Raw genomic sequence first — 26,697 nt, 5'->3', positions numbered from 1 at the left:
GAAAAACAATCTATGAACTACAGTAAATAACTAATAAACTTTACAAAAGCATCCAGGTATGACCTGAAACTGGGAGAGCAGCTTGCACAATTTAAAAGGTTTGCTTGAAGACGTTGTACCATGTGTACCCTACTAGATACTTATACTGTACATGTACGTATCCATGCCCATGTAATCATTGTGGGAATATTTACAAAGCTTCAATGATATTTAAAATATTGCGTTCCATTTATTTTGCCTTAAGATTAATACTGGTATGAAAATCAGAAAGACAATTAAGTTATGAAAGATCTTCAATTATTTTATTACCATGAACAATTAAAGACATTTAATTGCACATATCATTGATACGCTTCATGCTCATGAATCTCATGGATCCCTGGCTCATGCCTCCCATTCCCATGCCCATCTCCCTGAAGTTCCTGTACTCTCCAGGCCTCATGTACATCATCCTGCCTCTGTAGTGGGGCTGCTCATACATCAGCCAGTGGCCGTCCATCACGTTGCAGGACTGGCAGTCAGACATGCGGAAACGATCCTGGATGGAGTCACAGTCGTCCATCATCTCGTGCATCTGACCTCCGAAGTTCTCCCTCTCGTAGATCCTCATCTTGAAGGATCCTCTGTGCTGAAATGCAATAAAAACAACATTATTTTAGGACACTTATGTACTTTGAATGTTGTATGTCTTCAAAAAGGCAATTACACTATAATGTATCATCTATGAGATAAAGTGTCTTACCTGGGGGATCATTCTGCAGGACCTGATGTTGTCGAACATCATGCCCATGCTCATCATGCGCATCATGTCAGGATACTCTCCCCTCCTCATGAAGAACTGCTGGCCCATGAAGTTGTTGCGCTCATACACCATGAAGCAGCCGCTCTCAACCCTGCAGGACTGGCAGCGGGACATGTAGGGGGACATGTCAGGGCAGTCGCTCATGCACTCATAGTTGCGGCCCTGGAAGTTCCTCTCCTCATAGAAGATAATCTATAGGAAAAGAGAGACATACTGTATAACAACTCATGAAAAGGCAAAAAAATCATCAAGCATATAGGCCAATTGCATTTTTTTAGACTCTGGGTAATGTTGAATTACTGAATTCCCATAACTGCTTCTTATAACAGGTAGCTAAATAATGTTACTGTACTATTATATTTACAGAATATAGAATGTACATTTCACTTTTGTAAAACTGTAGCCTACATGTAGCTACTGTGAGTCAGATCAGATTACCTTGCCCATGTTGGTGGTTGGTGGTTGACAGTGGATCAGCTTGTGCTTCTACCATCATTCTGCAGTCATTTTATACAGAAACCAGGGGGCCATGATGTGTTGTTATTCAAATTGTCCAAAGCTGATGATTGAGCAGTATGACGGCTTTCGCTGATCAGGGCCTACAAAGTGTAACAATGGTTTTCATCCATACATTTCTGGCAGTGATGACCTGTGTTGTCTGTTTCATTATAAGCATCACTTTTGTGTACGTTTATCAGTAAGAATGTTCTTTGTATACAGTATTGTCCAATAATCGAGGATGTACAGTAGAGAACTCAGATGAGGTCGATTTTCAGAACACATCTCTGTTGAACACACAGAGAGCAATATTACAGTTATAGTGAAAGAAGAAGTGAGTTTATGATGTCCTCAATCTAGTAGAGCATACTGGTCATGTTTGAACAGCACTTTTATTATGATTTTATGTACTTGAAATAATAATATTTGAATATACAACTAAAGAATCTTATTCATAGCTGTTCTCTCCCTTAGTAAAGGAAAAGGTTGTTTAACCTGTCTGTAAATTGCATTTGTCATTGATCATTTGAGTTTATCCACTGGATAGTGTACAGATAAATAAATTGAAGAATTTTTGTTTAATGAAATTAAGATATGAATTGGTTTTGATGGGTGATTGATTTACACTGACAACAGTTACACCTTCAAGTCACAAGTGCATGTATTTCCTTCAGTCCAAAAATGTAATTGGGTCTGAAAGGTGCTAACATTTATGTGAGGCTTGCATGTGAATGTATGATTGTTCTGCTCAATTTGGAGTTTTCAATAATCAGGTTTCCATCCAGCGTTTTTATGCCAGTAAAGTACATGTTGGATAAAAACTGATGTAAGGCCTGATGTAAACAGCACATTTTCTGGTAAACTTTCCAAATGTCGACAAAAGAAAATAAGCTAGACAGGGTGGGATCTTTTTGTGTTGGTAAAATTAATGATGCAAGAAATAGCGGTGGAAACGCCTTCATGCGAAAATATTGATGTAATAACCATCGTATCGAAGTAAACTTGGTGTCACGCAATGATATGTTGTGTGGTCCTCCAGCTATGACTTAGGAAAGCATGCAGTAGCCTACAGATTAAATAAGTTATGACGAACTTCACAGGGTGTTGGAAGTGCACAGTGATGAGCTTGGTGCTTTCCAATAAATATCGGGGTTCTTAGTCTGGTGCCATTTGACAAATACAAACTATCTTGCTCTCATCATGTAGGCTATACCCTCACTGTATCTGCGAGCTGTTGGCTAAAGCACACATGCCAAGACCACAGTGGGCACATTTGCTAAACAACACAACATTTCTTCTGACAAAATCATCAGTAGAGTTGAAAATGCGATGGAAATCAGTGGATACTGCTGAGGCGAGGACGGGTGAATGGAATGGCATCAAACACATGGAAACCATGTTCATTCCATTTCACTTACACCGCTCCAGCCATTACCACAAGCCCGTCCTCCCCAATTAAGGTGTCACTAACCTCCTGTGATGGAAACCCATTTAAGTCATATTTTTTATTCAGCTCATGGGAATTTAACTACAAAAGTTATTTTTATGTGCACTACGTCATCACTCACAGACTTTAAACAGTCAATTTGATGAAAACCTGTGCATAATGTTGCTGCTACCGTCTCTTATGACCGAAAAGAGCTTCTGGACATCAAAACAGCAATTACTCACCTCGAACAGGATGAAGAGTTCTTCTTTAATGAGTCCGATGTGAAGGATATACTACATTGTCAAGACAAGGCCTAAATCCATTGTCAGTACGAAGAAAAGATGGAGGAAAAGGGGGAGGAGGGCAGGGTGACTTGTAAGAATTTGCCCGACGAGTAGGTAAACCACCACTTCCCTGCGTATTATTGGCCAATGTGCAATCATTTGAAAATAAACTGGACGATCTACAATTAAGACTATCCTACCAACGGGACATTAAAAGCTGTAATATCTCATGTTTCACCGAGACGTGGCTGAACGACGACACGGATAATATAGAGCCGGCTGGCATCTCTGTGCATCGGCAGGACAGAGCAACTACGTCTGGTAAGACGAGGGGCCGGAGTGTGTGTCTATTTGTCAATAACTGCTGGAGCGCGATGTCTAATATAAAAGAAGTCTCGAGGTATTGCTCGCCTGAGGCAGAATACCTCACGATAAGCTGTAGACCACAATATCTACCAAGAGAGTTCTCATCTATATTATTCGTAGCCGTCTATTTACCACCACAAACCGATGCTTGCACAAAGAACGTACTCAACGAGCTGTATAAGGCCATAAGCAAACAAGAAAATGTTCATCCAGAAGCGGCCTTTAATGCAGGCAAACTTAAATCCATTTTACCTCATTTCTACCACTATGTCACATCTGCAACCAGAGGAAAAAAACTCTAGAGATGCATACAAACCTCTCCCTCGCCCTCCATTTGGCATATCAGACCATAATTATATCCTCCTGATTCCTGCTTACAAGCAAAAACTAAAGCAGGAAGTACCAGTGACTCGCTCATTACGGAAGTGGTCAGATGACGCGGATGCTACGCTACAGGACTGTTTTGCTAGCACCGACTGGAATATGTTCCGGGATTCATCCAATGTCATTGAGGAGTATTCCACCTCAGTCACCGGCTTCATCAATAAGTGCATCGACAACGTCGTGACCGTACGTACATTTCCCAACCAGAAGCCATGGATTACAGGCAACATCCGCACCGAGCTAAAGGTTAGAGCCTCCGCTTTCAAGGAGCGGGACACTTATCCTGACGCTTATAAAAAATCCCGCTATACCCTCAGACAAACCATCAAACAGGCAAAGCATCAATACAGAACTAAGATTGAATGCTACTACACTGGGTCTGACGCTCGTCGGATGTGGCAGGGCTTGAAAAATATTACGGACTACAAAGGGAAACCCAGACGCAAGCTGCCCAGTGACACAAGCCTACCAGACGAGCTAAATGCCTTATATGCTCACTTAGAGGCAAGCAACACTGAAGCATGCATGAGAGCACAAGCTGTTCCGGACGACAGTGTGTTTCTGCTCTCCTTAGCTGATGTGAGCAAGATCTTTAAACAGGTCAACATTCACAAAGCCGCAGGGCCAGACAGATTACCAGGACGTGTACTCAAAGCATGTGCGGAAAAACTGGCAAGTGTCTTCACTGATATTTTCAACCTCTCCCTGACCGAGTCTGTAACACCTAAATGTTTCAAACAGATACCATAGTCCCTGTGGCCAAGAAAGCAAAGATAACCTGCCTAAATGATTACCGCCCTGTCGCACTCACGTCTGTAGCCATGAAGTCCTTTGAAAGGCTGGTCATGGCTCACATCAACACTATTATCCCAGAAACCCTAGACCCACTCCAATTTGCATACCGCCCCAACAAATCCACAGATCTGCCCTTTCCCACCTGGACAAAAGGAACACCTATGTGAGAATGCTGTTCATTGACTACAGCTCAGCGTTCAACACCATAGTGCCCACAAAGCTCATCACTAAGCTAAGGACCTTGGGACTAAACACCTCCCACTGCAACTGGATCCTGTACTTCCTGACGGGCCGCCCCCAGGTGGTAAGGGTAGGTAACAACACATCCGCCACGCTGATCCTCAACACGGGGGCCCCTCAGGGGTGCATGCTTAGTCCCCTCCTGTACTCCCTATTCACCCACAACTGTGTGGCCAAGCACAACTCCAACACCAACATCAAGTTTGCTGACGACACAACACTGGTAGGCCTGATCACCGACAACGATAAGACAGCCTATTGGGAGGAGGTCAGAGACCTGGCAGTGTGGTACCAGGACAACAACAACAACCTTTCCCTCAATGTGAGCAAGACAAAGGAGCTGATTATAGGATAAGGGGTGCCGACAGGCCCCCATTAACATAGAAGGGGCTGAAGTGGAGCGGGTCGAGAGTTTCAAGTTTCTTGGTCTCCACATCACCAACAAACTATCATGGTCCAAACACACCAGGACAATTGTGAAGAGGGCACAACCACCCCTTTTCCCCCTCAGTAGACCGAAAAATATTTGGCATGGGTCCCCCGATCCTCAAAAGGTTCTACAGCTGCACCATCGAGAGCATCTTGACCGGTTGCATCACTGCCTGGTATGGCAACTGCTTGGCGCTACAGAGGGTAGTGCCTACGGCCCAGTACATCACTGGGGCCAAACTTCCTGACATCCAGGACCAAAAGGCTCCTTAACAGCTTCTATCCCCAAGCCATAAGATTGCTGAACAATTACTAAAATGGCCACCCAGACCATTTGCATTGACCACCCCCCCAATATTGTTTTTACACTGCTGCTACTCGCTGTTTATTATGTATGCAGAGTCACTTTACAAATTACCTCAACTAACCACAATGACTCACTACCGGTACCCCCTGTATATAGCCTCGTTATTGTTTTGTAATTTTCTTATGTTACTAAAGTTTATTTAGTAAATATTTTAGTAACTCTTTTTCTTGAACTGCATTGTTGGTTAAGGGCTTGTAAGTAAGCAATTAATGGTAAGGTCTGCACCTGTTGTATTCGGCACATGTGACAAATACAATTTGATTTGATTTGAAAATGCGTGTATTGCTTTTATGCAAATGTTTTAATATTCACATGAAAGTCTTTCGTCAATTGGTTGGAAACCTTGCTAGTAACTTACTCATGTCACTTTCATTTAATGCAAGCTGGGTTATTCTATAGAACTGGTGCAAATTGGGTTTGGAAAAGAATTCGCGTTTGTATCCTATTTTTGCCTAACTTTCAACACACGTCTTCCAACATAAGTATACTGAGTATACCAGACATTAGGAACACCTTCCTAATATTGAGTTACACACCACCCTCACAGGGATGCTGGCCCATGTTGACTCCAATGCTTCCCACATTTATGTTAAGTTGGTTGGATGTTCTTTGGGTGGTGGACTATTCTTGATTAAAAAAAAAGTGATACTGTTGAGCGTGAAAAACCAAGCAGTGTTGCAGTTCTTACCAGAAACCGGTGCGCCTGGCACCTACTACCATACTTTTGTCTTGCCCATTTACCCTCTGAATGGCTCACACACAATCCATGTCTCAATCCATGTCTACACTGATTGAAGTGGATTTTTCAAGTGACATCAATAAGGGATCATAGCTTTTACCTGGATCCACCTGGTTAGTCTATGTCATGGAAAGAGCAGGTGTTCTTGAAGTTTTGTATAGTCAGTGTATATACTATTCACACACTTTGTTTGTTTGGCATATTTTAAATATTTTCCAGAATTCCTAATCCATCCCACTCAATTGTTTACTACCGAAACAGTGGGAAAAGTTGCAATAAAGGGAGACCCATGCATAGGGTGATCATTTAGATTTTCAAAACCTTTAAATTGAATTTAGAGAAATATAATCTATATTGTTCTCTGTAAAATGTTCAGTGTTGACTGTATGAATCTGAAACTTGTTGATTGATTGGATTACTTATGCATCTTATCAATTATGTTGTTAGATGTTTAAATGATCACTTTACCTATCTTTATTTGGCAAAATAGCATGTGTTTCTGTGTCATGTCAGTCATAGAGATAAATGACGGACTCTAGATAGATAGTATTAGTACAGACATTACCATAGAGGGCTTCCACTATTTAAAAGTAATCAACTGGGTGAGAATTCCTATGGGTTGGGAGTGAATAAAAACTTACATTGGAGTAATTTAGCAGACACTCTTATCCAGAGCAATTTACAGAAGCAGTTAGGGTAAAGTGCCTTACTCAAGGGCACATTGCCAGATTTTTAACCTAATTGGCTCAGGGATTTGAACCAGCAACGTTTCAGTTTCTGGCCCAACTCTCTTAACCGCTAGGCTACCAGCCAATGACCAAAGATTGTCTTCTTCAAATTGGGTTGCCTATTGTTTGTAAACCAAAGACAATGGTAATATCCAGCCAAGACCAAGATTTATACCCGGACATTGGTCCCTATGAGCAAGACCCAGTGAGTTGAGACTATGACAGTTTAAAGACTGAATTTATGTAGTCTTGAGTGTTCTGGATCAAAAGTCCATGGGCCCTTTCCTCAGTTGTAAGAAACTCAAGTAGAATAAACTCAGGTACAGTACAGTACAGTACAGTACAGTACAGTACAGTATAGTAGAGCACAGCACAGTAGAGTAGGGTACAGTACAGTATAGTAGAGCACAGTACAGTAGAGTACACAAACGTAGAGTACAATAGAGTAGAGTAGGGTACAGTACAATAGAGTACAGTAGAGAACAGTACAGTACTGTACAGCAGAGTACAGTAGTTTATTGGTTTATTCATTTATTAGGGGGGACTGCAATTTGCACCACTTCTGGAGAATCACCTATATATGTGGCTATGCACATATGTATTTGTATTTAATCCAATAATTCATTCAATACTGATTACTAAAGTTATATAATACTGATTTCTAATTTTGTTGAGACCAGAATAAAAGTTATTTATCTTACAATTACCTCATATAAATGTTCTAACATTTGGCAAACCCTTTTACGATGCATCAAACATTTTAGTCCACCAGTGACAGGATCAATAATGGTTGAGGATTAATTTGATATTATTTCGTTCTGATTGAAGTGATTACTCAACTGATATCAAGTAATAACTCAACTCGTGTTAATGATAATGATGGTTTTTATTTTTTGTTAGGCCTTTTTATACATAACTGTGTCACAAGGTCTTTTGCAGGACATCAAATCTTTACTGTTGTTTAAGATTATTTTCTATATTTTTGCAGAAGTGTGGGCTTATTTGTATGTAAAATACATTATTAATTTTATACTGTACTGGAAGTCTGTATTTGAATGTATATTAACTTACATGAAGAGGCCATTATAACTGTTTCTAAATATGACGAAATGCTTTACAAATGAGTATATATGCTTAGGAATTGTACTACTTGTAATGAGTAATGAAATACTTATTTATTAATATTTTGGTGTTCAACTTTAGATTCAATATTTTCTGAGGTATGCTTACTTTCTTCTTAATGGTGTTTCATTCAAAACATGATGTTGTCCTGCCTCCTTAGATAGCCACTTATGGTAGCTAAGGCCATTTGATTTTAGTGTCCAAAAGTCTAGTAGTCTGAAAACAATCTAATTGGTCAATACTGTAGAGAGAATTAAGTGGTATTTGATAATTGTTTGCACAAGTAACGACCTGACTTTGATTGAATAATTATTGGATATGGTAGTGTCATTTTATACTAACTTATGAGAAACCACAAAAACACAGTGAACATTTAATGAGTATTAGTTATTTAAATAATTAATATTTAAACAAGTCAAATATCATTCATACACAAAGGGGTTAAAAATGTAACCATTTTAATAACTAAGCATGTATTTACAGCAAGTGCTTGAGCAGGATGGCTAAAAGTCAGTGACCCGTCTAAAGGAGCCTACAATGGCGCAGGTGGCGCACCATTCACGGTATCTCCTGTACTCTCCGGCTCTTAGGAAGTACTGTCGTCCCCGGTAGTTGGGATACTCGTAGAAGATCCAGAAGCCGTTCATGATATTACAGGAGTAGACGTGGCGGTGGTGGAAACGATCAGACACACAGGGACAGTCATCCATGAACTCCATCATGTGACCGCTAAAGTCGGCCTTCTCGTAGATTCGCATCCTATATGAACCCCGGTACTGTGGAACAACAAGAAGAACAATCAAAATGGCATCCAGTGGATACTGAACAGAGAGTAGATGGACATTATAATGGCAAGACGCCATTAAATATGAAAAAAAAATTATTGGATAATTCCAGGAAGTTCATAAATCTAAAGCATAAACAGAGATCATTTGAGAGTGATAAATGTTCTTATCCTTGCTCCAACTCTCTTGTTTGGAAAGTAATCTTCAGGTTCCTTTCGTTGCTTCAGTAAAGCTTTCACATATCCGGTCAGAACTTACCATTGGAATCATACGGCATGATCGGATACAGCTACTGAAGCCCATCCAACGCTGGTAATCAGGATATTCTCCCCTTCTCATGTAATACTGGTGGCCCATGTAGTTGGGGCGCTCATAGATCATAAAACAGCCACTCTCCACCCTGATGGAGTTACAGCGGCTGAAGTAGGAGTGCAGGTCTGTGCAGTCATTGCTGCACTCATAACTACGACCTTGGAAGTTCCTGTCCTCGTAAAATGTAATCTGCAAATCAAGAAAATCCAATTATAAATTTCACTTTGGGCTGCCATGGGGGGTGGGAAAATATACTGAACACATTATAGAGCAGAGAAGAGAGTAAAACGGTCAGAGTTTACAGTTCATTAGCACAGGGGAAAAGTCCTACCTTGCCCATGGTCTCCGTTGGAGAGATTCCACATGTTTTCAGAGCTTTTTATACTACCTCTTGACAAACAAAGTATTGTTATTCAAATGCTCACATAGTTATAATTCAGGGTACTGGCACATGTTTACCTTTTTGTTGTAGCACAACATTGGGTGAGAAATATGGATTTGTATTTGGGGAAAAAAGGATAAATAATTACTGGTTTGGTGCTTTGACATGCATAGACAAAAGAAAAGACTAGTATGGTATCCACACATCCAATGGACAATAGGTACAGAACAATATGGAACAGCCCTTTAGCATTAAATATGTTGCCCAAAGAGGTAGCCATTCACTCTCTCTTCTCGTCTGCATTTGCAACCCATTTTATGCAAATGAGTACATTTAGAAAGATTGCATCCTGCGTGTAACACACAGACTATTTACAGTACATCATGTGTGAATATTCAATGTGTCATGGGCTACTTACTGTACATTAATCACAACCCCAAAATGATTAGGAACAGAATATTACTATAACTACATTATTACCAAACACTACCACCACCTTTACCATTACTAGTACACCTCTCCTCCCTGTAGTTAAAACAATTCAAAAGTGAGTTTTAACCAATTTTTCCCGCATTCTAGCAATTGTTTTCATACCATAGCATAACTTACCATATCCACTGCCAAGGACGGTCCAAAACCTCTTTCTTACTGGCTACGCTCTTCCCATGACCATCCTTGACTAATTGCAGCTTGCTTTTATCCAGTAAACAAGCCATTTGTTTGTGTCATTCCTTTATCCCCAGAAATACCAATCACCTCTCTGTTTCAATTTAAGCATAAAAGTAAACAATGACACTGTGCTGGAAAGCAGAATGTAATTTCATGAACATTACATAGGTCTCTAGTCAACGGTAGTTGGCCATGCTGTAGGCTTATGTCAATAACAGCCAAGTAATGAATCTGGGAAGCAAAGGTTGATATAATGTAGTTTGTTTTTTATGACAGGCGATGTATAAAACTACTTATTATTTTGGCAGGCTGATGGAAAACTAACTGAAATGCCACATTTGCCCTACAATACGTTGAAGAAACACCTTAATCACAAAGTACTTGTGACATCCAGTCAAAAACATTGAATCGTCCATAAATGCTCATTGTTGTTCCATAGAAGGCATGAAGGTTCCACCATGAAATTGGTGAATGTTAGAGCCTTGTATTTCACAACTTTATATAAGAACTGTCTTGTAATGTGAATGGGGATGTGAAATAGGGTATAACAAATGTCTGGCTTTAGTGTAAACCCAGTGGCCAAAGCTGGTTGAAATGCAGCCATTGGACTAGTTGTAATCTAGTTGTAATGTCATTGTAACCTGTTTTGCCCACTACGAAGGGTCCAGTTGTACCTCACAACCCCTAGAGACTAGAAGAGTGTCTAGTTATTGGCCATGCTTTGTTGTCGTCTATAGTTAGTTCATGTGCCCATGCAGAACTGCTGTATCATTCAGAGACTGGGTTCATGCACTGAACAACGAAGTAGTAACTTTTCCATCTCACTTCATGAAGCATCCCAGGACATTAGTGGTGCCTGTTGAACATAGAGGATCATGTGACCTGTAAATGTCTTATCCATGACATTACTCTTGGAACTTTTTCATTAACATTGTTATCAGAATCTGTCTTGTCTTACCCCACATCTTACTGCTTTATTACTTGGCTGTTAAACACAAGATGACTTTATGTTGAGGGGGTAAAGTAAAGTGTGTCAAGTTGTGACATGATGTGGTACCACTACGAAGACTGTGGTAAGTGGAGCAGAGAGTCAGTTAGGTTTATTGGCATGTTAAGGAATTCTCAAAATGTTTAACACAGAAATATTGCCCTTAGAAATATTGAAATAATTGTATTTTAGAAATATTGTTGGTTATAGTACATAGCTCATTAAACTCAGCATCTAACCAGGGAATGATCCAGTATCCTTTCCGTGGTTTTGTTCTAACTTTATTATCAATGTTGTTATATATTTGTATCTTTCTATTATTTGATAGGTGCATTCTTGTAAACAAGCTGCATTCATATATAATGAAATATGACATATAAATAAGATCCAAGGAATAAGTAAGACCAAAACGACCTTGTAAAAATCTGATTCTTCTCGTTTAACTGTAGCAGGTACAGAGAAAGCAAGGGAAGTCATTAACAGGTATTTGAATTATGGTTTGTACCAAAGTAAGAGCGAAAACTGTAGCGAAATGTATTTTCTCACATATAATGTGGGGTTTGGTGATTAATCTCTACTTTTTGATATGAAAAAATATATATTCTAGTAATGATTAGGTGTTTTGATATGTACAAGGAACATTCATGGTTGTGGTGCTGTACTGATTTGTGTAAGGTTTAGATATCTACAGCCTACTGTAGAACAAGATAAATAATGTATCTCAAATGCTGTGTCAAGAAGTGTATTTGGACTGCATGAAGAGGTTTTTAAAATCAACAAACTTTGCATGAATTATCAGTGAGGGTTTCTAGCAATGGGGTTGAGTTCTGAGAAGATACCAATAACCTTCTCAAAGAGAAGTGGAAGACATAACACTGAGTTTTTTTGATTGCGAATCAAAGTTTATTGTGGACTAGAGTGACAGTTGATAGTTCAAAATGGAGCTTTAGTTCAGTTGAAGTCAGTTATCCTTCTGAGGGAGCCGATCTTGGGGCTCAATCCTCCCCAGTCGTTGAACCTCCTGTACTCGCCGGGCCTCACATAGTACTGCCTGCCCTTGTAGTTGGGCTGGTCGTACATCAGCCAGTGGCCGTCCATCACGTTGCAGGAGTTGATGTCGGACATACGGAAACGGTCCTGGACGTTGGGGCAGTCATCGCTCAGCTCATTCATCTGGCCGCCCATGTCAGGACGATCATACATTCTCATTCTGTACTGGCCACGGTGCTGTAACGGGATCAAACAGGTGTTACATAGTTATTAGACAGTAACTGCATAGTTATTACATAGTTACTGCATAGTTATTACATAGTTAAATAGTTATTACATGGTTACTGTATGGAAAAAAATGTCTATATTTCTATATCATTTCTATATTTCTTACATTGAATTAAATATAATGGTGATTTTAGAGATAAACGTTGCTAAAGGCTTTAGTTGTGATTTAGATGTAGGTTATATTCAACAAATTTGTGACTGATTCATCTGATGGCAGCTTCATGTTATATGTAGGTAGCTTATTTATGCACAACCACTCTTTCAGAATTAATCAATAAAATACATATAATACAATTGCAGAATTCAAATGTATCTGGTTATGACTTTGGCTCTGCTTTAAAACAAAATGTATGCCATATATTTGCATAATTCATTGATAAACTGTTACTTTCCTTCAACCCACCGTACAACATGTTGGCCCTAGATGTATTACATGTATTACTTGTATTTGTGTTACTTGTATTTGTTTTACTTGTATTTGTTTTACTTGTATTTGTATTACTTGTATTTCGAACCTCACTCACCATGGGGATCATACGGCAGGACCTGATGCAGTCGTTGATGCCAATCATTCGCTGGTTATCTGGGTACTCGCCCCTCCTCACAAAGTACTGGTTTCCCATGTAGTTGGGGCGCTCGTAGACCATGAAGCATCCGCTCTCAACCTTGATGGAGTTGCAGCGGTTGAAGTAGGAGTGCAGGTCGGCACAGTCGCTGCTGCACTCATGAGAGCGACCCTGGAAGTTCCTGTCTTCGTAAAAGATGATCTGCAACCAACCACATCACAGAACATCATTATCCCTAGAACAACAGGACTACTGTTGCTGAACTGCATGAGATCTGTCTGCTAAACTAGTAGCATTACTTTAAGTATTTGTAGAAACTGTGCATGTAACATTTATTAAATACTATAAAATATTACTGTGAAACTGTTCCGTTTTAATGCATACAAATCTGGAAAGTTGTAAAACCATGGCCTTCTTCCTTACCTTTCCCATAGTCATGTTGGCGGTGGATGGGGGTGACGGCTCAGTGCTCAATGTCCCTCAGTCCAGCACTGTCTTTTATAAAAAAAAATCACACACACAGGGCAGCTGTGTGATTGCACAGCACAAAGTATTGTCATTCAAATATATCCCTCAGTCATAGTGTTTCAATGGTGGAGGTGGGTGAAAAAAATCTGTTTATGTATAGATGGCCGTGCGTAACCAGTTATTGTTCTCTCCCCCATGTTCATCACAATTCTCAGAAAACACTACTGGATACCAGACTGATACAGTACACTGCACAGCATCAGCAAAACCTATCAACACCATATTAATTATACAGTGGTAGCCAGCTACATGTTAGAGAGCCAATACACGGCCATGAAATAAAAAAATACTAGTATTTCTTTGAACTTTTTAAGAATCCACTTAGCCTAGTTTATTCATATAATTCAATCTTTGTAAAAAATAAATACATGGTAATTATCAATTTACAGTAGCATATGTGTTGTATACTGCATCTAATCAGAACGATGAACATGGCCCACATAAGACATAGATCTACCTTTACCAATATGGTCTTACCTGTCCTCGATATTGAGAAAACACCCATGGACACCTTTGCTTTATAATTCACTGTTTCATAAAGTCAAGGTTACAACGCATAGGGGCTGCAAATGAAAATAAGCTAGGTAGCTAAAATCTGGTGAAACATTTGTTTTGCATGGCCCCTGACAAATATATCAGTAAGATAAATAGTCAGTCAATAGAACGATCAGAATATGCATCTCTATAATAAACCCATATCTGGCAGATATTTTAATTGTGTTATATGCCATCTGGTAATTGTGGTGGGATTATTGAATAGTTAATTACTAGAATATCAGAGTTCCATGTTTCCATTTGTTTATTGTAGCACTGAGTCATTGGTCAAGAACAGAGCCAGAGACTTGCTACCATTTGCAGACTGAATGTGATCAAATTATATAGTCAGTGATCATCATTGATAAGTATTGGTCCATCATATACAAGTGTCAATATTACATCAAAGTGAAAATATTCAAAAAAATTAAGCGCCTGATCAGCTGAACATGCCATAACAACACAGGTATTTTAAAACTGTGAAGTGTGTATTGCATTGGTCCTCTTTGTTTTTGTTGAAGATATTCCAATTTAAAAGTATAATTTTTGCCCATAGGCTTTGTAATCAGTTGTCTCTCCTTGGAACTTCTTATATCCCGTCATGTCGTTGAGGTTCGTTCGACATCTTCTCTGATTTCATTTTCACCTTCTCTATACTTTTATGTTTGTGTTTTATACCAGTAACAGGAAATTAGATTATCCATTAACGTGAAGTGAGGGTGGGGTGTACAATCTCTTGACTTGAGTGATTGAGTTATTGTCCCACCATGAGTCCTAGCTATCCGCAGAGATGCTAGCCACATCGTCCAATTAATTGATAGGAGGGGATGTTCAGTAGTCCATGATTCGTCGAATAGAACCCACTCTGGCACTCCTGCCGCCCCATTCGCTGAATCTCCTGTAATACCCAGGCTTTATAAGGTACATCCTTCCCCCGTAGTTTTGGTGCTCGTAGAACAGCCAGTTTCCTCCTATCACATTGCAAGAGAAAATGTCATTGATGTGGAAACGATCCATGACGCTGGGACAGTCATCCACCAGATCCATTATCTGCCCACCATACTCTATTCTCTCAAAGAGACGCATGTTGTAGGATCCAGGCACCTGTTATTGATTTGAGAAGGTGAAAAAAGACATTATAATTGTGCCATCTTAGAACTTCTATCTTTATCTGATAATCAGAGGAGCATTACAAATCATTATGGTTACACACCCCCACCCCTACACACACACACCTGCACCAACTTGTTACAAATGTATTAAGTGACGTTTAATCACAAGATTGAAAACCCTTCAAAAATGTTGCAATGATCTCTCAGGATCATGTTAACCCAGAATTCCACACTTTACCATTTGCATAATTTATGCCCAAAATTAGATTGCTCCAAGTTTACTTTTTGAGAGTGAAATATATATAGATTCCACTATACATACATCTGAACATACTTTTATAGCGAATGTACTATTTGTACAAAAAAATAAACATAGAATACAAGCAAATGTTTTGCTTTTATTTCACGAAAAAGTTAACTGGAGCAATATACCTTCATTAACTTTTGATAAACTGTTCATGAATACACATTTATTAACTTAACAAATTTTTGTCATGGCAGTCATACAAACAGAGAGCTCACCGAGGAGATGATGTGGCATGAGTTGATGTTGTCATTTGTTCCCATCCAACGACTGTAGTCAGGATACTCTCCTCGACACAGGTAGTATTGGTGGCCAGTGTAGTTGGGCTTCTCATAGATCATGAAGCATCCACATGTCACCTTGATGGAGTTGCACCGGCTGAGAAGGCCGAGCATGTCTGTGCAGTCACCATTGCATTCAAAGTGACGGCCCCCATAGTCCTTGTCTTCGTAGAAGATGATCTAGGCATAACGTTTATATCATGTTGTTAATATTCACAAAGACAGAACATTGAAGATTGATCAAGGATTAATACAAAGATGAATTGATCAAGGATAAGCTTAATCCTTTCAATTCTAATCAATGGTGGTACAAGAATACAAGAACACAAAAACACCCACATGAATTCAATGGGAATGCCTGAAATTGATATTGCCATCAACACCCTTTTTACTATTCTACTCTGTGATCCCTCATAGCTGTTTTGAAGGTTTACCTTCCCCATGGTAGCTGGGCTTGTTGTGCCTTGTCGGTGTGGTCTGCCCAGCCCTTTGAAGACTCCACCTGTCACATATATAGTGAACATGAATTGCAGACTCTGCATGTGCCATTCATATTGTAATACCCAGTGGTCTTTTGCACATAGTGTCATTGTGTCGTCCTGAAGAGGTCAAAGGGGAGGAGAAAAGGTTGGGAACACTTTTTTCCCAAATGGACAGGTTATGGTAGCATTTGGCTATGACCAAGAGATCATGTAGCTTTATTTTGTATGTACTCAAACATGGCAATGCATGACAAGGTATCCATTGGTTGGTTTGGTAATCGTAGCTCCTGCAGTGTTTCTTTCTTTTCGATTTCGTGCCAGTCATTAGTTATAATTATTTGAAGTTATTCACTCTTTATGAAATATTTCTCTATTAAAAATATTATGTTATTCAATGTATTTTTGTGAATATTTCATGAATTACACATTTTGTAATCAAAACCATTACACTAAGTAAACCCAGGGTATGGACACCTCTTTGTCAAAATGTTTTAATGATAGACCAGAGAGGTTTGCGGTCTGCGGCCAACAAGGCTGAGTTCATCTCAGCCTATGCTACCCTCCAGTCCCTAGACTTCCTGGCGCTGACGGAAACATGGATTACCACAGATAACACTGCTACTCCTACTGCTCTCTCCTCGTCTGACTACGTGTTCTCGCATACCCCTAGAGCATCGAGCCAGCGGGGTGGTGGCACTGGAATCCTCATCTCTCCCAAGTGGACATTCTCTCTTTCTCCCCTGACCCATCTGTCTATCTCCTCATTTGAATTCCATGCTGTCACAGTTACCAGCCCTTTCAAGCTTAACATCCTTATCATTTATCGCCCTCCAGGTTCCCTTGGAGAGTTCATCAATGAGCTTGACGCCTTGATAAGTTCCTTTCCTGAGGATGGCTCACCTCTCACAGTTCTGGGTGACTTTACCTCCCCACGTCTACCTTCGACTCATTCCTCTCTGCCTCCTTCTTTCCACTCCTCTCCTCTTTCGACCTCACCCTCTCACCTTCCCCCCCTACTCACAAGGCAGGCAATACGCTTGACCTCATCTTTACTAGATGCTGTTCTTCCACTAATCTCATTGCAACTCCACTCCAAGTCTCCGACCACTACCTTGTATCCTTTTCCCTCTCGCTCTCATCCAACACTTCTCACTCTCCCCCTACTCGGATGGTATTGCGCCGTCCCAACCTTCGCTCTCTCTCTCTCTCTCCCGCTACTCTCTCCTCTTCCATCCTATCATCTCTTCCCTCTGCTCAAACCTTCTCCAACCTAACTCCTGATTCTGCCTCCTCAACCCTCCTCTCCTCCCTCTCTGCATCCTTTGATTTCCTCTGTCCCCTATCCTCCACGCCGGCTCGGTCCTCCCCTCCTGCTCCGTGGCTCGACGACTCACTGCGAGCTCACAGAACAGGGCTCCTGGCAGCCGAGCGGAAATGGAGGAAAACTCGCCTCCCTGCGGACCTGGCATCCTTTCACTCCCTCCTCTCTACATTTTCCTCTTCTGTCTCTGCTGCTAAAGCCACTTTCTACCACTCTAAACTCCAAGCATCTGCCTCTAACACTAGGAAGCTCTTTGCTACCTTCTCCTCCCTCCTGAATCCTCCTCCCCCTCCCCCCCCCTCCTCCCTCTCTGCGGATGACTTCGTCAACCATTTTGGAAAGAAGGTTGACGACATCCGATCCTCGTTTGCTAAGTCAAACGACACTGCTGGTCCTGCTCACACTGCCCTACCCTGTGCTTTGACCTCTTTCTCCCCTCTCTCTCCAGATGAAATCTCGCGTCTTGTGACGGCCGGCCGCCCAACAACCTGCCCACTTGACCCTATCCCCTCCTATCTTCTCCAGACCATTTCCGGAGACCTTCTCCCCTACCTCACCTCGCTCATCAACTCATCCTTGACCGCTGGCTACGTCCCTTCCGTCTTCAAGAGAGCGAGAGTTGCACCCCTTCTGAAAAAACCTACACTCGATCCCTCCGATGTCAACAACTACAGACCAGTATCCCTTCTTTCCTTTCTCTCCAAAACTCTTGAACGCGCCGTCCTTGGCCAGCTCTCTTGCTATCTCTCTCAGAATGACCTTCTTGATCCTAATCAGTCAGGTTTCAAGACTGGGCATTCAACTGAGACTGCTCTTCTCTGTGTCACGGAGGCTCTCCGCACTGCTAAAGCTAACTCTCTCTCCTCTGCTCTCATCCTTCTAGACCTATCTGCTGCCTTTGATACCGTGAACCATCAGATCCTCCTCTCCACCCTCTCCGAGCTGGGCATCTCCGGCACCGCGCACGCTTGGATTGCGTCCTACCTGACAGGTCGCTCCTACCAGGTGGCGTGGCGAGAATCTGTCTCCGCACCACGTGCTCTCACCACTGGTGTCCCCCAGGGCTCTGTTCTTGGCCCACTCCTATTCTCGCTATACACCAAGTCACTTGGCTCTGTCATATCCTCACATGGTCTCTCATATCATTGCTATGCAGATGACACACAATTAATCTTCTCCTTTCCCCCTTCTGACAACCAGGTGGCGAATCGCATCTCTGCATGTCTGGCAGACATATCAGTGTGGATGACGGATCACCACCTCAAGCTGAACCTCGGCAAGACGGAGCTGCTCTTCCTCCCGGGGAAGGACTGCCCGTTCCATGATCTCGCCATCACGGTTGACAACTCCATTGTGTCCTCCTCCCAGAGTGCTAAGAGCCTTGGCGTGACCCTGGACAACACCCTGTCGTTCTCCACCAACATCAAGGCGGTGACCCGATCCTGTAGGTTCATGCTCTACAACATTCGCAGAGTACGACCCTGCCTCACACAGGAAGCGGCGCAGGTCCTAATCCAGGCACTTGTCATCTCCCGTCTGGATTATTGCAACTCGCTGTTGGCTGGGCTCCCTGCCTGTGCCATTAAACCCCTACAACTCATCCAGAACGCCGCAGCCCGTCTGGTGTTCAACCTTCCCAAGTTCTCTCACGTCACCCCGCTCCTCCGCTCTCTCCACTGGCTTCCAGTCGAAGCTCGCATCCGCTACAAGACCATGGTGCTTGCCTACGGAGCTGTGAGGGGAACGGCACCTCCGTACCTTCAGGTTCTGATCAGGCCCTACACCCAAACGAGGGCACTCCGTTCATCCACCTCTGGCCTGCTCGCCTCCCTACCTCTGAGGAAGCACAGTTCCCGCTCAGCCCAGTCAAAACTGTTCGCTGCTCTGGCACCCCAATGGTGGAACAAGCTCCCTCACGACGCCAGGACAGCGGAGTCAATCACCACCTTCCGGAGACACCTGAAACCCCACCTCTTCAAGGAATACCTGGGATAGGATAAAGTAATCCTTCTAACCCCCCCCCTTAAAAGATTTAGATGCACTATTGTAAAGTGGTTGTTCCACTGGATATTATAAGGTGAATGCACCAATTTGTAAGTCGCTCTGGATAAGAGCGTCTGCTAAATGACTAAAATGTAAATGTAAAATGTTAATCCTATAGTGAATATCCCATACATCTTACCATGATATAACAAGACAATAATACAATAAGTGGGATTCACACAAGGAAAGATTTGTTTTGTCTTTTTCACCTTTTTTTATGTTTCTGCTTTTCTTCCAATTGAAATGTGATGTGCTTTCCAATGTCTCCATAACTATACTTTCATGAATGGGTTTAACTGAACCATTTGGGATGGGTGGAATCTATCACACATGTTTTTTTTCAGTATATAGTACATGACAGTATAGATCTTTTCAGGATATAGTATATGACAGTATAGGTTTTTTCAGGATATACTATTTGACAGTATAGATTTTTTTTCACTATATAGTATATGACAGTATAGATTTTTTTCAGTATATAGTATATGACAGTATAGATTTTTTTCCAGTATACAGTATATGACAGTATAGGTTTTTTCAGTATAGGTAATAAAAAAAATGTATTTGTATGTATATTATTATCTGTACTTGGTATTATTTTGCCGCCCTCAGTATAGAAATAGGACTACAGTGGGAGATCCTATTTTAAATGCAGTTACAAAAATCCCAAATTGTCTGTCTATGTAGCTTGGCACTTAAAATATATGATTTAATGTTGTATTTTCTTAAATTTCATATTTATACATTGCTTCTACACCTGCATTGCTTGCTGTTTGGGGTTTTAGGCTGGGTTTCTGTACAGCACTTTGAGATATCAGCTGATGTAAGAAGGGCTATATAAATACATTTGATTTGATTTGATTTTGTTAAATATGAAGACTAAAGATTGATGGTGAAATTTAAATACAAGTGATGTATGTTTACAAATGCATGTGTCAAAATATAAACTTGATGTAAGTGACATTTGTATGTTATTTGAAAAGTATTTGAATTATTGTTTCATTTATATAGGATAGTATGCTTCCAATCAAATCCTTCACCCTATCTTTACTATCTATACATACCTCTGATTTCTTTGTTTGATTCAGTTATTTGTAAGAAATTGTTCTTATATGTACTATTCTCCAACATAACATGTTCTCCAATAGCATGACAACACAACTCGCTACTAGGTAGTATGTAATCAGACATATGGGCATACAAAATTGACTAACTATCATAGTTTATGCATAGACAACATAGTTCTGGCCCTTCAACTATTTAGCTCTGTAGGCTTCACATATCTGTAGCCTTGGCCTCCAGTGGAAGCAGGGAGGTCCTGACGTCTATGAGGCCCAGTAGAGACAGCCACATAGTACCTTTTACTTTAGAAAGGGCTTTATGAATGCATTTGTCTGTGGATGTGTAACTCTGCGCAGCAGCCATAAATGCACAATATCGAGTATAGTATATTAATTCCATTAAGGAGAATAAACTTTTCAGTTGAATGGCCTTTTTCTCATAAATCACTGGCCTTTAGACCGCTTTGAGCTTTGAAACTTGTTTGTTTGGTTAACACTAAACAGTAATGAGTGTAGAGCATGAATGATCCAGTACAGTATAATAGAGATCACGCTTTGACTCCTGTCTGATCAATGCCAATACTGCAATAGCTTTATTGATCCCTCTAAGCAGAGCGAGGATGTCGGGTATCGTGGTGCCACCCCTGCTGATAACATCCACACTGGAGAGCAGGCCTGCAATGCTCAGAGAGCAAGAACAAAACTGAAAACACTTGAGCACTGACACCATTTTATTCAGTGTGTGAAACAAGGCATAAAGTAGACATTTTACAAGGACCCTTCCTTCTTTAGAGGTCCATAATGCGCCTGATTGAGCCAATCTTGGAGCTCATGCCTCCCCAGTCGTTGTATCTACGGTACTGGCCGGGCCTCAGGTAGTAGTGGCGTCCTCTATAGTTGGCCTGGTCGTATATCAGCCAGTGGCCGTCCATCACGTTGCAGGAGTTGAAGTCGGACATACGGAAACGGTCCATACAGTTGGGGCAGTCATCATCCAGCTCCATCGTCTGGCCTCCCATGTCAGAGCGGTCGTACAGCCTCATCCTGAAGTTACCACGGTGCTGGAGGGGACAGAAAAGAAAACAGGGTTATATTCCATGATCATCTGTGTTCTACATAAACTTTTCTTTATTGTTAATTAACACGTCAATACAAAAACAACTATTTAGATGCTCACAGAAAGGCTAGCAATCTAACTGATTTAAGGAACTGAAGATTGATTAGGTAATTGTTTAATGATTAACTACTAAGGATAACATGATACACCCCCCATAGTTGGCTTGGTGATATACTATGATCAAAACCAAGATTATGTGTAAGTACTCTCAAATACACAGTGATACAGTAAGTAGATCATATGTGTTTGAGAAATAATGGTATGGGACAGTTCCCTTACCATTGGGATCATGCGGCAGGACTTTACACACTCGCTCATTCCCATCATGCGCATGTAGTCGGAGTAATCTCCCTTCCTCAGGAAGTGCTGGTGTCCCATGAAGTTGGGGCGCTCGTAGATCATGAACATACCGCTCACCACCCTGATGGATTGGCAGCGGCTGAACATGGAGTGAAGATCAGCGCAGTCACTCATGCACTCATGGTGACGGCCACCGAAGTTCTTGTCCTCGTAGAAGATAATCTGATGGAAGAACAGGGATCATATTTGAAGTAGCATTAATAAGAAAATCTATGGAAAAACAACAAAGTAAAGATGTAATATAGGCAGCCTACAGATATACTGTATGATGAAATTAGTCTAAATAACAACATATATGTGGTTGTATGATTAAATATACAATGTGTTTCTATGTGTGCTTGTATATTTAGATTCTGTAAATGTAAATGGCCTAAAATACAAACCTTTCCCATCATATTTGCGTCTGGTTGGTGAACTGCTCGTTCTGCTTGCTGTGCTGGTGGCCAATGAGGTGGCTTATCTTTATATACATTCCCCTAGGGGGAAAGGTAACACTGCATGTGTTGTTATTCAAATCAGTCATGCCAGCATGTCAGCACAAACACAACATACAGGAGTTTTGCTACTCTTGTCCAACCATGGTGATGGCTGTGTTCACATCCTAGTGTCCAGAAAAAGCCACACACATCATTGACAGGCAGGCACTGGAAAGATCAATGATCTGATGCTAGTCAGAGAAAGTACCACAATTGCTAAACCAGACCCATGTTGGCAAGCAATTTAATAAATTGAAGTAATTTGCCGTCATATTTAATTTGATATTGTGCACTCAAATCATCACAAATGTATGCATTTCAATCACTTGAGGTTGATGGACTAAGTGTTGATATATATTATAGCTATACTTTGTTGGTATAGTCAAAGTACTTCATAACGATCTTATAAAACAATTTGATCTGTGATTGTGCATGTTTAGTTGGGTGGTACGCTGTTTGATACATCTGATAGCCATTTCATGTATATGATGAGTATACAGTTCTCTTTACAGGAAGATACCAAATACGTGTTTCTATGATGTGTTACAGATACATAGTAGGATCCTTTCAAAACAATAAAAACTCAAACATGAAATTCCATGCTTTTGTGTGTGGCCCGTTTTTCCGATTGGGAGCATTGCCAACGTGGTATGTTTTTAACAGTGTAATCCTGTGTTGCCCTGTGTGGCACTATCTATGGCATAGAACCCTGGGTGAACACATCTATAGGAGAGAGGCAGCCAATAGCACCCAGACCCCGTCCGCCATCCGTCCATCCACCCTTCTCTCTAAAGCTGTGCGGAAGAGTGCTGTGTCACTGTCTTCAGAGGAGTATGCAGACTTGATATTAGAATGGGCTGTAATCTATTGTATATGTCAGATTTGCATATTTTGTATATGCCATTAGCAAATCAATTGTTTTCCTCTTACTTTGATCTGAGAGAGAGCACACAACTTAAGGCTGTAGTATAGTCCTGAACCAATTATTTAAATATACACTAGATCACTAATAGGGGTGCTGTGTTGAAGCCACAGTGCCTCCATCTTGGCACTCCCCAAACACTGTAAGTACACGATTTGCATATGAACTGGGTCCATATCAAACTGGTTCCCTTACTACTGGCCTATCACCAAACTGCATTTACAGTATGTGTGGCAGTGAATTGGTTTCAACTTCACCCAAACTGTTTAGCTAGCCTATTCATAAAAACATCACAAGAAACATTCACAATAGATTAATTTATTCAGACTCATTCAGAGTTACCTTTGTAACTTAATAATGACCAAAAATCTATTTCAAATTCATAAAATATTTTGACACAGTCCTGTGTGTTAGAATGGGCATACTCTTCTATTGACAAGCCAGTGCCAACTAGAGACGAGCTGCGTTTAGGGAGGCAGAGGTGTTCTTATCTAAAACTCGGTGATCCTACGGAAGGAGCCAGTGGTGGCGCATGTGGCGCCCCAGTCACTAAACTTCCTGTACTCTCCAGGCCTCATGAAGTACTGGCGGCCGCGGTAGTTGGGGTGTTCGTAGAGGGTCCAGTAGCCCTCCAGAACGTTACAGGAGTAGACGTCACGGCTGCGGAAGCGTTCCTGGACAGACTCACAGTCCTCGGCGAACTCCATCGTCTGGCCCTGGAAGTTGGGGCGTTCATAGATGCGCATGCGGTATGGGCCTCCGCTAGTCTGCAGGAAGGGAGATAGGAATCAGGGTGTTCAGGACATTCTAGGTTCTTGCTGTATTGTGATATTGTGTTGCTCCATGTCATTCAATATAATAACCGTCATGTCCTACCAAGGAGATTCACCCACTCAATCAGGTTCTCATCACAGAACCTAGGAATTTGCTGTTTTTTTTTGTAAAGAAGAAACCCAAATGTGTTGCATTATCAACCTGCCCTCAGAACGGATTTGAACATTCATAACCACACATCATAACCACAGAAGGTAAACCCATTCACTCCCTAGGTAAAATATTCTACATTCAAAACTTTGTCATCGTTTGATTGATGTCTGAAATATTACTGAATGGAGTAGCAGCCTGGCAGGGTATCCAGGTAACATGGCAACACCTCAAAGACACTTAGGTTGCTCACATAGGAGAAGGTACGGCAGGAGCGGATGCTGTCATTGTATCCCATCCAGTGCTGGTACTCTGGGTACTCCCCTCTGGTCAGCACGTACTGATAGCCTGTGTAGTTGGGACGCTCATACAGCACCCAGCAGCCGCTATCTACCTTGATGGAGTTACAGCGGCTGAAATGGGGGTGCATGTCAGCGCAGTCTGCATCGCACTCATAAGAGCGCCCCTGGAAGTTGCTGTCCTCGTAGAAAGTTATCTGTAGTTGAAATGGGAGGCAGGAGAGCACACAACTTAAGACTGTAGTATACACCTGAGCCAATTGTTTTATATTCACTAGATCACTGATAGGGGGTGCTGTGTTGAAGCCACAGTGCCTCCATTTTGGCACTCCCCCACCATTGTAAAAATCTATGGAATCTATAGAATGCATTTATTGTCTACATTTGTTTTTGCCACATTTATTCCATTACAGGCACCTTAATGCATAGTTTGAAATTATATTATGTGAGCTAAACATAAAAATACAAGTATAATTTTTTTAGATTACTAATGTTACTGTCCACACTACAACAAAAAATACTTAAATACATGTCATTTTGTCCTTGAAACATTTAATTGAAATACTGTGGAATTCCATTAATTCCTATGGAGGACTGCTCTCCTGGGGAGTGCCAATATGGCCAACAGGTAGCTTCAAACCCTCTCATTGGCCAATATATAGAATCAGCAATCCAGGGATTATATACTTCATGGTCCTGAACCCCACAAAGGACTCAACTGTCATATGTTGTTAAATGCATGCATATGATTTGTGTCATTTCCTCTGTCTAATCAACATCACCAATTTCAACACAATGCCAATGTTTCCTCATGTAATCAAAGTCTAGGTAATGACAATAAATGTGTGGCCTTACTGTCCTGTTCAGAGACAGTTAGTCCCAGGGGCGCCATGCCGTAAATCCTGAGAATTTTGATTTAATGATTCATTATATGTAAAAAAAAAAATATATATATATATATACTAAATATTCTTCTCTGCTCAAATCTGGGTAAAAGATTGAAAGTAATGTGAGTATTATTCAGTACATTTAGTTATTGGTTGCTTTTCTAAAGTATACCAATCTTGCCAGCAGGCATACCAGCTAAGATAGTTAAAAAACCTAGCTACTCTAACTTGATTGATAGCCTGAAATGATTTCAGGGGTAGCTAGTTATGAGGTTGGGAGTTTGGGAACCTATCTGGGCAAGCTAAAGCCAACTTCTTACAATTGCTATGTGGCTAGTAGTAGCCTATTACAGAGAAAAAACTAACAAACAAATGGAGTGCAGGCCTAATTGTTTTTAGCAGGACAAATCTGAGGGTGCACGTGCCCCTGTGCCCCCTATGGGCATGACGCCTTACTTTGCCCTAATGTAGTTCTGCTATGATGCATGTTTAGGCTGTGGGTTAAGTTGCAATGGGTTAGCAGAGGGCTGGGAGGAAGTCTACACTGGTTCGGCCCACTATCTTACAATGCAATATAGAGACAGATAGTGAAAGTGTCCCCTCCTCCCAAGGTCTTACCTTACTCATCCTGGTAAATCTCCCTGGAGCCCGTCCTCTACAGGAGTGATGGTCTGGCTCACCAGGCCCAGGGACCATTATATCAACCTCAATCGACGGATAGGCTGATCCCACTTTATTTGTTATTTTAATGACCAGGGATTTGGTGGCCTGGCTGCGCTGCCAAAAGTCTTGATCCTGGGCATACAGTAGAGTTAAAAGTCCTGATTCATCAGTGCTAAAAGTCCTAGCGGGCACATTACTGACCAGATCTGACCCTCACTTT

The 26,697-nt window shown here is 41.2% G+C and overlaps 5 protein-coding genes across 8 annotated transcripts; all 5 read right to left on the bottom strand.

Annotated features, from left to right (window-relative positions):
* Positions 1-280: 280 nt before the first annotated feature.
* On the bottom strand, positions 281-10,383 carry LOC106586355 (gamma-crystallin M1). 4 transcript variants are annotated; one of them, XM_082968986.1, is made up of 6 exons: positions 9,612-9,667; positions 9,227-9,469; positions 8,688-8,959; positions 4,761-4,790; positions 743-974; positions 281-628 (listed from the first exon to the last, which is right to left on the bottom strand). In XM_082968986.1, exons 1-6 carry the CDS (start codon positions 9,618-9,620, stop codon positions 329-331), a joined length of 1,086 nt encoding a protein of 361 aa, XP_082825112.1. In that variant the 5' UTR covers positions 9,621-9,667; the 3' UTR covers positions 281-328. The 4 variants fall into 4 exon arrangements, with proteins under 4 accessions (XP_082825112.1, XP_014029027.1, XP_082825111.1 ...); XM_082968985.1 differs by lacking the exons at positions 281-628; positions 743-974; positions 4,761-4,790 and adding an exon at positions 10,272-10,304 and having other exon boundaries at positions 8,625-8,959; positions 9,612-9,670; XM_014173552.3 differs by lacking the exons at positions 4,761-4,790; positions 8,688-8,959; positions 9,227-9,469; positions 9,612-9,667 and adding an exon at positions 1,241-1,327 and having other exon boundaries at positions 743-994.
* A 1,816-nt stretch (positions 10,384-12,199) lies between these two features.
* Positions 12,200-13,724, bottom strand: LOC106586382 (gamma-crystallin M2-like). Its single transcript, XM_014173598.3, has 3 exons — positions 13,587-13,724; positions 13,122-13,364; positions 12,200-12,546 (listed from the first exon to the last, which is right to left on the bottom strand). Exons 1-3 carry the CDS (start codon positions 13,599-13,601, stop codon positions 12,271-12,273), a joined length of 534 nt encoding a protein of 177 aa, XP_014029073.1. The 5' UTR covers positions 13,602-13,724; the 3' UTR covers positions 12,200-12,270.
* Positions 13,725-14,472: 748 nt separating this feature from the next.
* Positions 14,473-16,401, bottom strand: LOC106597515 (gamma-crystallin M2). The gene is made up of 3 exons (XM_014188696.3): positions 16,357-16,401; positions 15,860-16,102; positions 14,473-15,329 (listed from the first exon to the last, which is right to left on the bottom strand). Exons 1-3 carry the CDS (start codon positions 16,363-16,365, stop codon positions 15,057-15,059), a joined length of 525 nt encoding a protein of 174 aa, XP_014044171.1. The 5' UTR covers positions 16,366-16,401; the 3' UTR covers positions 14,473-15,056.
* A 5,146-nt stretch (positions 16,402-21,547) lies between these two features.
* Positions 21,548-22,777, bottom strand: crygm7 (crystallin, gamma M7). The gene is made up of 3 exons (XM_014173597.3): positions 22,690-22,777; positions 22,226-22,468; positions 21,548-21,890 (listed from the first exon to the last, which is right to left on the bottom strand). Exons 1-3 carry the CDS (start codon positions 22,699-22,701, stop codon positions 21,618-21,620), a joined length of 528 nt encoding a protein of 175 aa, XP_014029072.1. The 5' UTR covers positions 22,702-22,777; the 3' UTR covers positions 21,548-21,617.
* A 1,231-nt stretch (positions 22,778-24,008) lies between these two features.
* LOC106586380 (gamma-crystallin M2) lies at positions 24,009-26,533 on the bottom strand. The gene is made up of 3 exons (XM_014173596.3): positions 26,433-26,533; positions 24,882-25,124; positions 24,009-24,471 (listed from the first exon to the last, which is right to left on the bottom strand). Exons 1-3 carry the CDS (start codon positions 26,508-26,510, stop codon positions 24,196-24,198), a joined length of 597 nt encoding a protein of 198 aa, XP_014029071.1. The 5' UTR covers positions 26,511-26,533; the 3' UTR covers positions 24,009-24,195.
* Between the last annotated feature and the right edge of the window lie 164 nt (positions 26,534-26,697).

This window comes from Salmo salar, chromosome 25 (assembly GCF_965601325.2).
Source record: "Salmo salar chromosome 25, fSalSal1, whole genome shotgun sequence".
Classification (NCBI taxonomy): domain Eukaryota; kingdom Metazoa; phylum Chordata; class Actinopteri; order Salmoniformes; family Salmonidae; genus Salmo; species Salmo salar.
Note: the sequence above shows the minus strand (reverse complement) of the source record. Positions and strands in the feature narration are given on the sequence as shown.